This window comes from Vespula vulgaris, chromosome 22 (assembly GCF_905475345.1).
Source record: "Vespula vulgaris chromosome 22, iyVesVulg1.1, whole genome shotgun sequence".
In the NCBI taxonomy this organism is placed as follows: domain Eukaryota; kingdom Metazoa; phylum Arthropoda; class Insecta; order Hymenoptera; family Vespidae; genus Vespula; species Vespula vulgaris.
The window spans coordinates 2,971,347-2,984,377 of NC_066607.1; the positions used below are offsets into that span (position 1 = coordinate 2,971,347).

The following is a 13,031-nucleotide window of genomic DNA, read 5'->3' on the forward strand; positions in this document are numbered from 1 at the left end:
TTCTATTATTTAGAATTTCTGCGTGGAAAGATATTATTTCCACGAATTTATTGCAGAAGAATAAATTTTCTTTTTATGGGTTTCCAACCCCTTCGTCGTATTCGCCCGAGCAGAACTTGAGCAGCTCTTTAGACGGACGTATCGTTTGTTATCTCTTCAATTTGAGATAGCAGCAGATAATAGACATTGCATGAGCATTGATTGCGCTCAACCATGACTTTTGCTAGATGCTTTCCACTTTGTATGAAATGATTCTATATGTTCGATGTTAACACCTAATGATAACAATGTTAATAATAACACATCAAAATACATACATATATATACATACATACATACATATAAAATTAGATATCTTCTATATTCAGTTCATTATTATTCTTATTAAGTATAAATTACCTGCACTTTTTGCTAATCCATCTGGACTAAACGTAAAACTTCTTTTTTCATCCGGACTACAACCTGTAAGAAGTGTTACAACTGGAGCTTCCGCGTCGTTTGTTAATCCAACTTTGGTTTGCTGAGTAAGGTAGTGGCAGCATTCTATTATTTGAAAAAATAACCACGCTTCTTTATCCTTTGGCCTTGGACCTTTAATCAAAGGAAGTGCTAGTCGTTCGTGCGGTCTTTGTGCTCGCAAAAATCTTGATCCCTTTCGAAGTTGTGTTTCCAACCATCTGGTCGCTTCCCTGGCACGACCACTTATTCGTTTTACTTCGTCCAAAGCAGAGACCACTATAAATAGAAATGTTTTTTATTTAAATCTATGTTAATACGACGTTCAGTGATATTAAAAGATATAACGTATTTTATTAAAATATATTAAACTGTTTTTACCAACGGTAGGAATGACCACAATAAATTTCTTTGCATATACCAAACGCTTAAGAGCTGGAGTATGTTTAGCTAAAGCTTCGTGATCAGGTACCAAATAAGGTGACATCAATCTAGATCGCAAACGAGTCTCTAAGGCTCTTACTTCAGCTTTTAACCAAAGTCTTCCCATGTGTCTCATTAACTTTCCTCTTGAATGATTCGCTTCTAAGTCTTTACTCTCTAGATTATCACCCTTTATTGCACTAGAAACATTTGGATTGATCGTTATAAACAATTTGTTATCATTGTCATATTTTATCCCAGAATCTTTAGTAGAACTGAGATAATGCCCAAATTCAATCAATTTTAACGCCCTTAGCAGTATCTCCATTTGTTTGTTCATCTTACACTTATGTAATATCTTCCAATTTAAACTTTTTTGAGCATCTTCCAATATATTAACACCTCTCAAATCTAAATCTTCGGGAAGTGGCACGAGCTTCACAAGTTTTTGCAAATCCTCGGTACTTGAAACAAAAATAGTGTTTGTATCCCAATCTCTTAAAATAACTTCTGTATTAATGTTTATTAGATTTAACAATATCGTTATTCGTTTAAGCAATATTTTGGAACTTCTTGCACACAGTCTTATGATATCGTGATTACTTCTTAACCAGTCACAACAAATTTTTATCGATGCAAGTATTCCTTGACCTTCTAAAATTTTCAAGCTGTCGTTTGGCTTCAAATTATGTTTTTTCAACTGTGCCACATACGTTATAGTATTTGTTGATCCACTACTTTCATCCAATGCGCTGCTGGAATCAATATTTGTTGTTATGGTTGTAGTACTTCTGGAATTTTCTACTGATTCTTTATCGTTCATCACTTTTAAATCCGTTTGGTCGTCATTTTTAAGACTTCCACCATTTTGTAAGTGGCTACTTTCTCCATTTTGAAAAGCTACAACTTCTGTGTGATTTTTTGTACTATTGTTCATACTGTTTTCGCCGTTTAACTGTTCATTTGATTTAACATCGACAGTTTCTATCTTTGCTTCTTTAGAAATACCTTCTTCGTCGGTTATGTCATCGGATAAAGCATCGTCTGATAAAATATTTTCTTCGCTAAGAATATCGTCTTCCGTTTCAGAAATATCCGAATTTGCTTCGTCACTGGAGGATCCTGCATTTATCTGATTTATATCACTCCCCTCGGAGTCTGAACTATTTCTTCTCTTTCGACGTCGAAGTTTTGTAAGCAAACTTTTTGTTTTGTCAGATGTCTTTTTTGTACCCTGATATACATTTCCATTGCTTTCTGAATTTTCTTTCACGTTATTCAGATTTTTATCAATATTATTTAAATCGGCAGGTTCCTTGCTTTTATACACATTTCCAATCTTTTCCTTTTTTTGTTCTTCATATACTCCAGCTACTTCCGAATTATTGATTATTTTTTGCTTGTCATTTTCTTCTGTAGAACAAGGTTTACTATTTGTTACTTCAGTTAAAGCCAATGGCACGTCTATCAACGACTCCTGTATTCGCGTTATTGCGAATTGTACCAGTTGTGATAATATTGCTAATGTTATAGCAATGACTCCGTGTACTTCACTGGATTCCTTACTTTTTAATTTCGAAATTGACATCAAACAGATGGCAACAATTTTAAATATTATTTCATCTGTCAAATAAGATACATTTTCATTTCTGCACGACTGAAGATAATTTTCAATGTTGTCATCATTTTTTATATCTTTTGGATTATGCGAATCAACTTGTTCCATACTCAAACAAATCTCAATGTCATTTAAAAGGTCCTAAAAAAAAGAGGAAACATGATTTCATATAAAATACTATACGCGTGATGCGACATATGTTCCACTTGAAATATACCTGGCATTCTTGATTTACACGATCAGAATTTGGAATTTCGCAATCCCATAATTGCAATAGAGATAGCAATCTTGATATACAATGCTGTACCGAACATTTATCATCGGAACAAGTCGAATGAGTGATGATGGCTCTCTTCAAATTACCTTCTGCTCCTTCAAAGGGTTCAGAACATAGAACACTGTAAAGTACTATTTATGAGACTTATCAGGCATTTATAACTATTGTAAGATAAAATAATACTAAATAAATTATACTAACCATCTCATGTAATAATATACTGCGTCCAATCCATAATTTTTGTTACCTGCTACTGTACCAAGTTGATTATGTGACATTCCAATGTTTGGATCGATACATATAGCCATTTTGTAATATCTATTTGCTATCATAGGATCCCAGTTTGGATCTAACTCCAATTTATATCTAGTCAAATCACCAAGACATACCAAACTTCTATGGATAAGTTTCATAACACATTGTTTCACTTCCTCTGTATGAACTTTCGATTGACCACTTTTATTTTTTGTCTATAACAAGAAAGAAAATAATATTTTCATTTCACGTTGATTTGCTGATCATATAAAAATAAAATACTTGCATGTAATGCTCCAGTTTCGTTATGCGTGAACGCAAAATCAATGACACCAACTAAATCTAAACCATATTCCAGTTGTAATCTTAATATCAAGTGATGATAAAATCCTATACCAACTGCCAAATGAACAAATAGTAATGCTTTCTCTGTATCACTCCAGGCGTTATTCTATAATGTAACACATTATTAATTATTTTTATGAACTATTTAAAAAAAAAGTTCATAAGGCTTTTTCTACCTTTCGTAATTTTTTTGCCGCATATACGATATCGTAAAATCCTTTCCTCCATAATAATTCTTCAGTTTTACGGCCATGCCCAATAGGATCTTTAAAAATTAATCTCTCACAATAATCCTTTAATTTCACTCGTAGCACTTCACCAGAAGGAATAAATATATCTGTTACTGTTAACGCTCGACTTCTTTGTTCATCCAATCTTTTAGCGACGTCTGTTATATTTCTAAAATATATTTATTTTCTGATTTATAAAAGTTACATAAATCTAATTTCATTGGGTCCAAAACCAAAGTAATAATAATAAGCACTGTACCAAAATAGCGTACTAAAATTAATATGAAGAGAAAGTGTCTTAAAAAAAAAATTCTTCGTAGGATAAATATTAAAATAATGAAGGTTATATCATTTCAGATTAAACATGTGAAATAAAAAGAAAAAGATATTAAATAGTGAGCAGCATGGCGATTAAAACGTTCCTCGATAGGTTAACTATAGGAACACTTCTCGAAAATAATTCGAGATATTCTGGGTGAAAGAAAAAAAGAAAAATAAGAAGGAAAAAGAAAAAAAAATCTACGAAAAGTATTATAATTCAATTGCTGCAAGAAGTAAATATAAGAAAAACAAAAAGATAATGATTGCTTTTACTTGTACAAACGCCTAGTAAATTCGACGCAATCAGATGTTCGAGCATCCGCAGTGGTATTGTACGTCCTCCTCATCTTGATCGAATCATATTTTATTCCCTGACCGATTCGTCATTATTCATTTCCCCGCGGTCTCATGACACGCGTACCTCCAAATCACAATAAGAAAACACGACATTCGCCCTCCCTTAGCTTGAAAAAAGTTCTTCGTAAATCACGAAGCTACCTTAACGGTGAATTTATGCTAACACCCCGCGTTTTTAGAACAAAAAGTCTGGTAAAGGACTATATGCATAACGTTACGCGCGCGCACAGTTAGAAAACTACAAAACTTACTGACGCTTCTAAGTAAACCGAGTCGAGTTTTATATATATATATATATATATATATATGTATGAATGTTTCTACGTATAACGCGTAAACGCGTATTCTCTCGCGTGGCGGCGCTGATGTCAATGTATTTTAAAGTACAGTAGAGTATCTATAATACACTCTCTCTATTGTTTCACGTAGATTTCCCACCTGTGACGTATTTCCTGTCACTTTCTTAGTTACAATCTGTTTTCTTTTGTTCGTGAACGACGATCTGATTGGTTATATTTTTATTTTGCGATTTTTCTCTATACGATAGTATAAAGCACGTTAAACAAATAATTGATATTATTATTTATTGTTAATCGTTAATCGAGAATATACAAGATAAAGAATAAAAAGATATGTTAATATTGTCGAGTCATTCGTACGTTTGGAAAGATTTAAATTATTACTAGGTTGTTTCGATGATAAAAAAAAAAAATATCGTAGAGTTGTGTCTTAAAAGAAAAAAGAAGATTAATTAATTAATAAAAAATGGATTATCAGAGATTTTTGAACAAAAAATCATTGTCTTTGCACGAGAAATATTTATAACTATAGTTTTTTTTTTTCATTAGAATTTTTAATTTGGACAGTAGCCAGGATTTGACGATTTAGTTGTTTGACGTTGCCGCTAGAGGCGCTGCGAAAAGTAGATGTGTTTAATACACGGGACGTATCGAATTCTCGGACAAGTCTCAAATTGTCATCGTTTGGTGCACGTACACGGATCTCGACGACTTTTTTCTTTGTGTCACATCAAAAACTTGTGCGTTTTTTCTTCGAACGAACGATTATAACAAGGTAACAAAAATGATATATCTATTTGTCAAATCTGAATCGAATCGACGACATTTATGCGATTACGTCGTTATACGTACATACACATACATATAATTTGCGCGAAAAACGTTCTACGAAATATTCTGAACCGTTCTTTTTTAATTTATCCTACTTAACCCGATTATTTCTACGTGTCTGTCTTTTAATTTCCAAGTATTACATTCTAATCGATTAGAGCGCCAACGTACGCGTTATATATCAAGAACGAGTGTGAAAAGAATCTTGACGAAATCTCGAAAGACTCTTCTTTTGTTCGTAACCTTGAATGAGAACTTTTTTTAGTATATAAGTAAAAAGATCCGGCATTTTGAACATTACTAATCCGTAGAGGTCATAACCTTTGTTACTATCAGAGATAATAAAGAAAAAAAGAAACATATACCGGCTGATCAATCGTCTAATTGAAAACATCCAAATAGTTTCTTTTACATTGATTGAATCAACAAAGGAGTGGCCTCTTATATTGATACTACGTGTGTATATGTCTCTATCAACCTTGACGTGTCCTCTTCGTACGTACTTCGCGTTCTACGATCGAATCCCCCAATCTGCTTCGAATATACGTGCATATATATTTCTTCCTTCGAATAAATGTATACATTTACATACACACACACGCGTACACAACTTCAAAGTTTAGAACATAGCAAAGACTATTAATATAATAATGTATTTCTGTTCATTTGATCGTAGATTTCTAGGGTCGTTAAAGAATCTTCACAGCGCATGTTCAGGTTACCGTTATCATCGAAATTTTCTAATTTGTAACTTCGCGTTTCGAATGCGTTTGAAAGTACTTGTTTATCATTATAGATTAGTACTTATTTATCATTATTATTAATCTCGAGTATTAGTAAAAATGATAAATATAAAAGGCAAGTAGAGCGAGATAACCTTATTGACATGAATTCGTATTAATAAGTTATTGTCGTTACGTTATGACGATATAATTAAGTTTTCATCAAGTTTTATCAATTTTTAGTAAATCTCGAGAAAAAATCAGGTTTACCTTGAAGTTGGCGACTTCTCTTCGTTGAGATACAATTGGTGGTTCGTTGCGTAATAACTCGAAGTGCAGTCTCGATTATCGATTATTATTCTAATATCTTTTCGATCGAACGACGACGAATCGTATGATGATCACGAAGACCGATTATTTTTTTCTTTCTTTCTTTTTTTTTATTTTTTTTTTTTATTTTTATATTTTTTTTCTCTTCATGACCGACCGTGATCGAGTTTATCCCATCCGTAAAAATATGTATCTATATATTCTACGTAATTGAAGAAGGCATTATTTTTGAATTTACCGCGAAAAAACGAGGCGTGGCGATGCCGTACACATACGATCGTTACGCGATCAATGGCACGAACAAACCACGTGACAATCTCGTGCTTTCGACTATTCATTTCAAATTCGTTCGTTTTTCTCGTTCATTAACGATATATCGTAAAGGATTGGTTGCTTCGAGCGTAACACGTGTTCCACCGGTCGTTCTTTCGTTTGCTCGCACACGAATTATCTCCGTAGAGTAACGAAATAAATGTGATGTTTATTTCTAATTATTAATTAATTGTTTATTAATTATTATTGTCTATAAAGAGGCAGCCGCCCTTCGCACGACACGATATAAATATTTATATTATATAATACGTTTAATTTAATATTCGCTAGCCGGTATATCGTTTTTATTTCTATATTTTCTTTCTGCGGTTATAATAGAATTTCTTATTGCATCGTTTCCGTGAATGATATATATTGTGTATAATAATATATACACGTGTAATAACGTACGTGCCATTCGTTTTTCAGTGAGAATGTGAAAATGTGAGAATACGCTTTTTTTTTTTTAGGTTAGAAGATTTTATTTCTAACATCGATGTTTGATAAAGGGATTTCTTTTAGAAGAATTCTTACGAAAGAAAAGGAACTTTATTTTACGAAGATTCTTTTCTTTATCTCGTGTCGCGAAATGACGGAAATAAATAAATATAATCGTTTATAATATTACACGAAATGTATTTTCTCTATGTAATTTGATTTTTCTTTCCATTTTTTTTTGTTATTAAATTTTTGTATTCGCTGAATCGCGACGATAAAAACCTAATCGGTTACTTTATAATTTTACAATTTGATTATTTATTAAAAGTGATATCCAATACGGTTATATCGTTTAATGAACTGCGTAGTAGTCACGTGATTGCGTCATACGTTTTCTTTTGAATTGGTTATCCTTGAAAAGGTTATGGAAAGATATTATGTATTAGATAATATTGTTGGTAAAAATATTATTCATCCCGTGTTTTTGTATATAACATGTTTGTGTATATAAAACGTTTTTATTTGTACAAAACGCGAACATTTTTATTTATACAAAAAATATATCACGTAAGTAATCCATAATATTATACGAAACGACCGAACTTGTTAAATGGATGTTTTTAGAGATACAAAACAGAAACATTATTATCCATTATTTTTCTTAAAATTACGAATCAGTCGTTCGTTTTCTCGATCGTCATCATTATCATCATTATCATCATCATCATCATCATCATCATCATCATCATTACTACTACTTATAACCTTCTTCGCCTTGTACATCGAAGTTCGCAACTAGTAATTTTCGTTGGTAGCAAAGTCATTTTATTTTGGGAACGAACGACGAGAAGAGGAAGAGGATAGCATAGTTTCGTACCTAACCTCAATAATATTCTCTCTCTTTCTCTCTATAGGTCTACATCTCTCTATGTGTGCGTTTAACTAAGTAGAACGTTCGAAATTATACGTATACGTATATACATACATATATATACATATTTATATATGTATTCGACAACGCGATTTTATTCAATACGTAACATTAATGTCGTCTTCGAAAAGTTCCACCTCCTTTTTTCTCCCCCATTGTCGTCGTCGTTGTTATTATCATCGTCGTTGTCGTCATCGTCAATGACGAAACGACGATTCTTCGGTTTTTACTCGTCCTCCTCGTCCTTCTCCTTCTCCTCTTCCTCTTCCTCTTCTTCGTTTAACTTTTCGTCATTGTTGCAAGACTCTGTTGTTGCTACTAGGTTCATTAATAAACGACGACGGTTAGTGGTAGTACGTTTACACGCCATTTGAAGTTTCCGACATAACTAATCGGTTTATTACTGTGTCGTCCGTCGTCGTTACTGTGAAAATCCGTTCGTTATACTAATCCCAGTTTTCCATTTATTTGCGCAGCCTGCTAGAATGGTCTGGATTACCGTCGACGATAAGGTACTGATTCTGGATACATTTATATGTATATCGTTTGTCGATAGATCGATCGATTTTTCTTTTTCTTCTTTTCTTTTATTTCTTTTTTCTTTGTTAGCATTTTCTTCTTCTTTTCTTTTCTTTTCTTTTTTTCTTTCTTTCTTGGCCTCTTGAGTTTTCTTCTTCGTAAAATTTATTATTATTTTTTCGTTTCTTTTTTCTCTCCCTCTCCGTTTCTTTTTAGTTTTCTCTGTTTTGCCCTTCTTATTTTGGATTTTTATTTTTCGCTTTCTTACCTCCTCAAGTTTTTTTTTTTCTTTAGGTCTTATTTAGTCACATGTGTATTGTAGTTAGTTGATATCTCGTATTCTTGTTGTTGTTGTTGTTGTGTCGTTGTTGTTGTTGTGTTTGTCTTTGAAGTTTAATAATGATTGAGTTATATCAATGGGAACACTACGGAAGATTTAAATTATTTCTGAATATATGAAGATAAAAAGAAGAGAAAGACAAGATCTTTTGATTTCTTTGATTTTGACAATTTATTCCAATGAAAAATTAATTACACTTCTATTTCATGAATAATGAAAATCTTCCTACATACGTTTTTATTTATATACATATAACTTATTCTTGATATTATTTTATATATCGATCAAAGGTAGGTATATAAGTATCTATAAGATGTAGATTCTTTAAGTTGACGATCTTCAAAATATAAATATCAATTGTATCAATTTAAATAATTTTGTAATCGATTGATGTTGAATTATTCTGGCAAGTTACGTACACGAATATTTTCAATCGTGTTTCGTTTTGCGTGTAGTACATAATAACGATTGCGAAAGAGATTTATTCTCTCTTTCTAAAGAGTGAGGGAGAGGGAGAGAGAGAGAGAGAGAGAGAGAGAGAGAAAGAGAGAGAAGGAAAAAAAAGGCATAAAATTTATTTCCGATAAACTTCGACGATCGATCACGTTATTCGAATTAGTTAATTCGATTTATATCGACACGAGACGCGTTAGAAGCACGGGTTTGCAATTTTTCAATCCATTTTTTTTCTATTTATCCTGATAGATATTTTTTTTAATTAAATATGTAAATACATATACATATATATATATATGAATATTTATATAATGATAAGTAATTATATGAAAACTGCGTCGCTTATATTACCGAGAGATATTTTGTTATAAATACCGATCATTTATTTAAAATATTAATGAAATGTTAAAAAAGTAAAGAGGCCCATATAAATAGCAACTTTTCGATTATCGATTATATATCTTCTCGTTATCGCGATGATTACGAGAATAATTTTGTATTTTTTTTTTTGCTTTTCTAAGCGTTCATACTCGTTTTTTTATTTATTTATTTTTGTATTGTTATGTGTTCTTATTTTTTGAGAAGACTTTCTTTTTATTTATTATATGTTTTTTATTTATTATTTCTTTCTTCGATCGATCGAAATAGTTAATCATTTCTCTCTCTCTTTCTCTCTCTCTCTCTCTCTCCCTCTCTGTATTTATATTCACGAGAATGCATGCTCTCGATGACGTATACATTAGTGCATGCGAATTTCATTAGTACCGATTAGATAATACATTTTTGTATGAAAGCTATACTTAAAGATTACGTTCAGTGATAGTTATGTACATTTTTTTTTTCATCTTTACGATATTTATATTTTTATCATCATCATCATCATCATCATCATTATCATCATCGTCGTCGTTGTCGTAATGATTTAAATGTAAAAAATATAAAAAAAGTTTGCGACCTTTTATTTATATCCACCTTATATGTAAAACACGACGTCTAACGCATTAGAATTATTATATAACGGTATAAATAATTTTGCAGATGGCTGGAAAGCCGAATAATCAGGCGCTTTATGCACAAAGCCAATTGGATCATATGTGTGCCCTTGACATAGAGAATCATGCATCCTTCGTACGTCTATCTGGTATCATCTGTACAATTGGACCGGTCTCGAGATCCGTTGCGACCTTGGAAAAGATGATAGAAACTGGTATGAATATCGCCAGAATGAACTTCTCTCATGGATCTCACGAGTACCATGCTGAGACTATTAAAAACGTTAGGGAAGCACAGAAAAATCTATCTGCTCGTGCTGGTATCAATATTCCTGTAGCCATTGCTCTTGACACCAAGGGACCAGAGATTCGTACTGGACTTTTGGAAGGCGTAGGTTTCAACCATTGATTTATAATTTTTAATAGCAATGTATTTTCTTTTTTTTCCTTCTTTTCCACATAACTAACACCTTCTTCTATTAGAAGAAGAAGAAAAAAAAAGAAATGAAGTAACATCGTCGGACAGCAAAAATAATTTATAATCATTGTGCAAACGTTTGAACGATATATCTTTGATAACACAATAATCCCCCTATATATTAAACGAGTATCACGATTATTTTAATGAATACTTTTATGACTAACATTTGCGATTAAGTTTATGATTTATTTACATTTAACCGATGATAAAAATTTATCTATATCAACAAAGATACGATTTTTTGATGCAGGGTGGCTCAGCAGAAGTGGAATTGGTTAAAGGGCAGATATTTAAATTGTCCACTGACAAGGCTTATTTGGAGAATGGTAATGCAAGTACGATATACGTCGATTATGAGAATATTTCGAAAGTTTTGAAGGTCGGTAATCGTATATTCGTGGACGACGGTTTGATATCTCTCATCGTTACTGCAGTCAGTGAGTAATTGTTTCTTTTTTGTTCTTTCTTTTTCTTTTTTCTTCTTTTGAGAAATGCGAAGGATTGATCGATCGAATATTATCGATCTATCTTTGAAATTATTCTCATTTCTTGCAACAGGTCCAAACTTAATTACCACGACTGTTGAGAATGGTGGAATGTTAGGCTCTCGAAAAGGTGTTAATCTACCGGGTGTCCCAGTAGATTTGCCAGCAGTTTCTGAGAAGGACAAGTTAGATTTGGTATTCGGTGTCGAGCAAGAAGTCGATATGATATTTGCATCGTTCATACGAAACGCCGCTGCACTTACTGATATACGTAATATATTAGGTGACAAGGGTAAAAATATCAAGATTATTTCGAAGATAGAGAATCAACAAGGTATGGCGAATCTCGATGAGATCATAGAGGCGTCGGATGGTATAATGGTTGCTCGTGGTGACCTTGGTATTGAAATACCACCGGAGAAAGTTTTCCTCGCGCAAAAGTGTATGATAAGCCGTTGTAACAAGGTTGGTAAGCCAGTTATCTGTGCTACTCAAATGTTGGAGTCTATGGTAAAGAAGCCACGTGCTACCAGAGCCGAAACTTCGGACGTGGCCAATGCCATTCTCGATGGTGCTGATTGTGTTATGTTGTCAGGTATAAAAAAAAAAAAAAAAACATAAGCGAACGAAATGATATAATTAATAATTTCTCCTTTAAGGTGAAACTGCTAAAGGTGATTATCCTTTGGAATGCGTAAACACAATGGCCAATATTTGCAAAGAAGCCGAAGCCGCTATTTGGCAAACACAAATCTTCCATGATCTTTCAAGCAAAGCGTTACCACCTATCGATGCTACTCATGCCGTTGCTATTGCCGCCGTCGAAGCGTCCATCAAGTGCTTAGCTAGCGCTATTATTGTGATTACTACGTCGGGCCGGTCGGCACATCTTATCGCCAAGTACAGGCCACGCTGTCCGATTATCACGGTCACTAGATTCCATCAAGTCGCGCGACAAGCGCATCTTTATCGTGGCATTTTACCACTTTACTACGATGGTTTGTTTATCATTCTATATTTTTTTTCTCTTTCTTTTTTTCTCTGCGTTAAGGTTATTTATATTTTATAATTAGATATTAGCGTTAAGATTAGTTGTATGACGCAAATGTGCAAATGGATATTTATCGCTGGAGATACTTTTTTTTTTTTATTCGTTCTTTATCCTTTTCTTTTTTTTTTCTTTTTATTTTCTTCATTTATTTATTTATTTATCTTTTTTATATTTTTATAAATAGAGGCACCACTCTCTGATTGGCTGAAAGATGTCGATGTAAGGGTACAGTATGGATTGAAATTTGGCAAGAGTCGTGGTTTCGTACGAGCTGGAGATTCCGTTGTTGTTATCACTGGTTGGCGACAGGGTTCTGGGTTTACAAATACTCTTCGCATAGTGTATGTACATCCTGATTTTGAAACACGTGTTTCTAGTTGTTATAGTATAGAGAGTTCCGAAGAAGAATATCTTTATTTTTAAAATAATTATATGCATGTTTATTTGATACGTAATTTGACCATGATTCATAATGTCTTTGTTTTATTGTTGTTTGTTTATAAATAAAAATATATTTAATTTAAATTGCATGATTAAAAAAAAAAAGATGTCACTTAAATGA

The 13,031-nt window shown here is 32.6% G+C and overlaps 2 protein-coding genes across 4 annotated transcripts in view; one reads left to right on the forward strand and one right to left on the reverse strand.

Annotated features, from left to right (window-relative positions):
* Nucleotides 1-6,499, reverse strand: LOC127071540 (nonsense-mediated mRNA decay factor SMG5). Of its 2 annotated transcripts, none has more exons than XM_051010915.1 (8): nt 6,405-6,499; nt 3,551-3,773; nt 3,316-3,480; nt 2,976-3,244; nt 2,715-2,895; nt 838-2,638; nt 400-735; nt 1-275 (listed from the first exon to the last, which is right to left on the reverse strand). In XM_051010915.1, the coding sequence occupies exons 4-8, from the start codon at nt 3,185-3,187 to the stop codon at nt 208-210; spliced, it is 2,598 nt and encodes an 865-aa protein (XP_050866872.1). In that variant the 5' UTR covers nt 3,188-3,244; nt 3,316-3,480; nt 3,551-3,773; nt 6,405-6,499; the 3' UTR covers nt 1-207. The 2 variants fall into 2 exon arrangements, with proteins under 2 accessions (XP_050866872.1, XP_050866871.1); XM_051010914.1 differs by lacking the exon at nt 6,405-6,499 and adding an exon at nt 4,199-4,544.
* The window catches only part of LOC127071545 (pyruvate kinase-like), an 8,613-nt gene continuing 773 nt past the window's right edge, over nt 5,192-13,031 (forward strand). The window contains exons 1-7 of one of the 2 annotated variants that reach the window (XM_051010926.1): nt 5,193-5,356; nt 8,622-8,657; nt 10,499-10,843; nt 11,184-11,370; nt 11,492-12,013; nt 12,078-12,416; nt 12,654-12,810. In XM_051010926.1, coding sequence (XP_050866883.1) covers nt 8,631-8,657; nt 10,499-10,843; nt 11,184-11,370; nt 11,492-12,013; nt 12,078-12,416; nt 12,654-12,810 — 1,577 coding nt within the window. In that variant the 5' untranslated portion in view covers nt 5,193-5,356; nt 8,622-8,630. Of the gene's footprint in view, nt 5,357-8,621; nt 8,658-10,498; nt 10,844-11,183; nt 11,371-11,491; nt 12,014-12,077; nt 12,417-12,653; nt 12,811-13,031 lie in introns of both variants that reach the window. The other variant, XM_051010927.1, reaches the window with a different exon arrangement.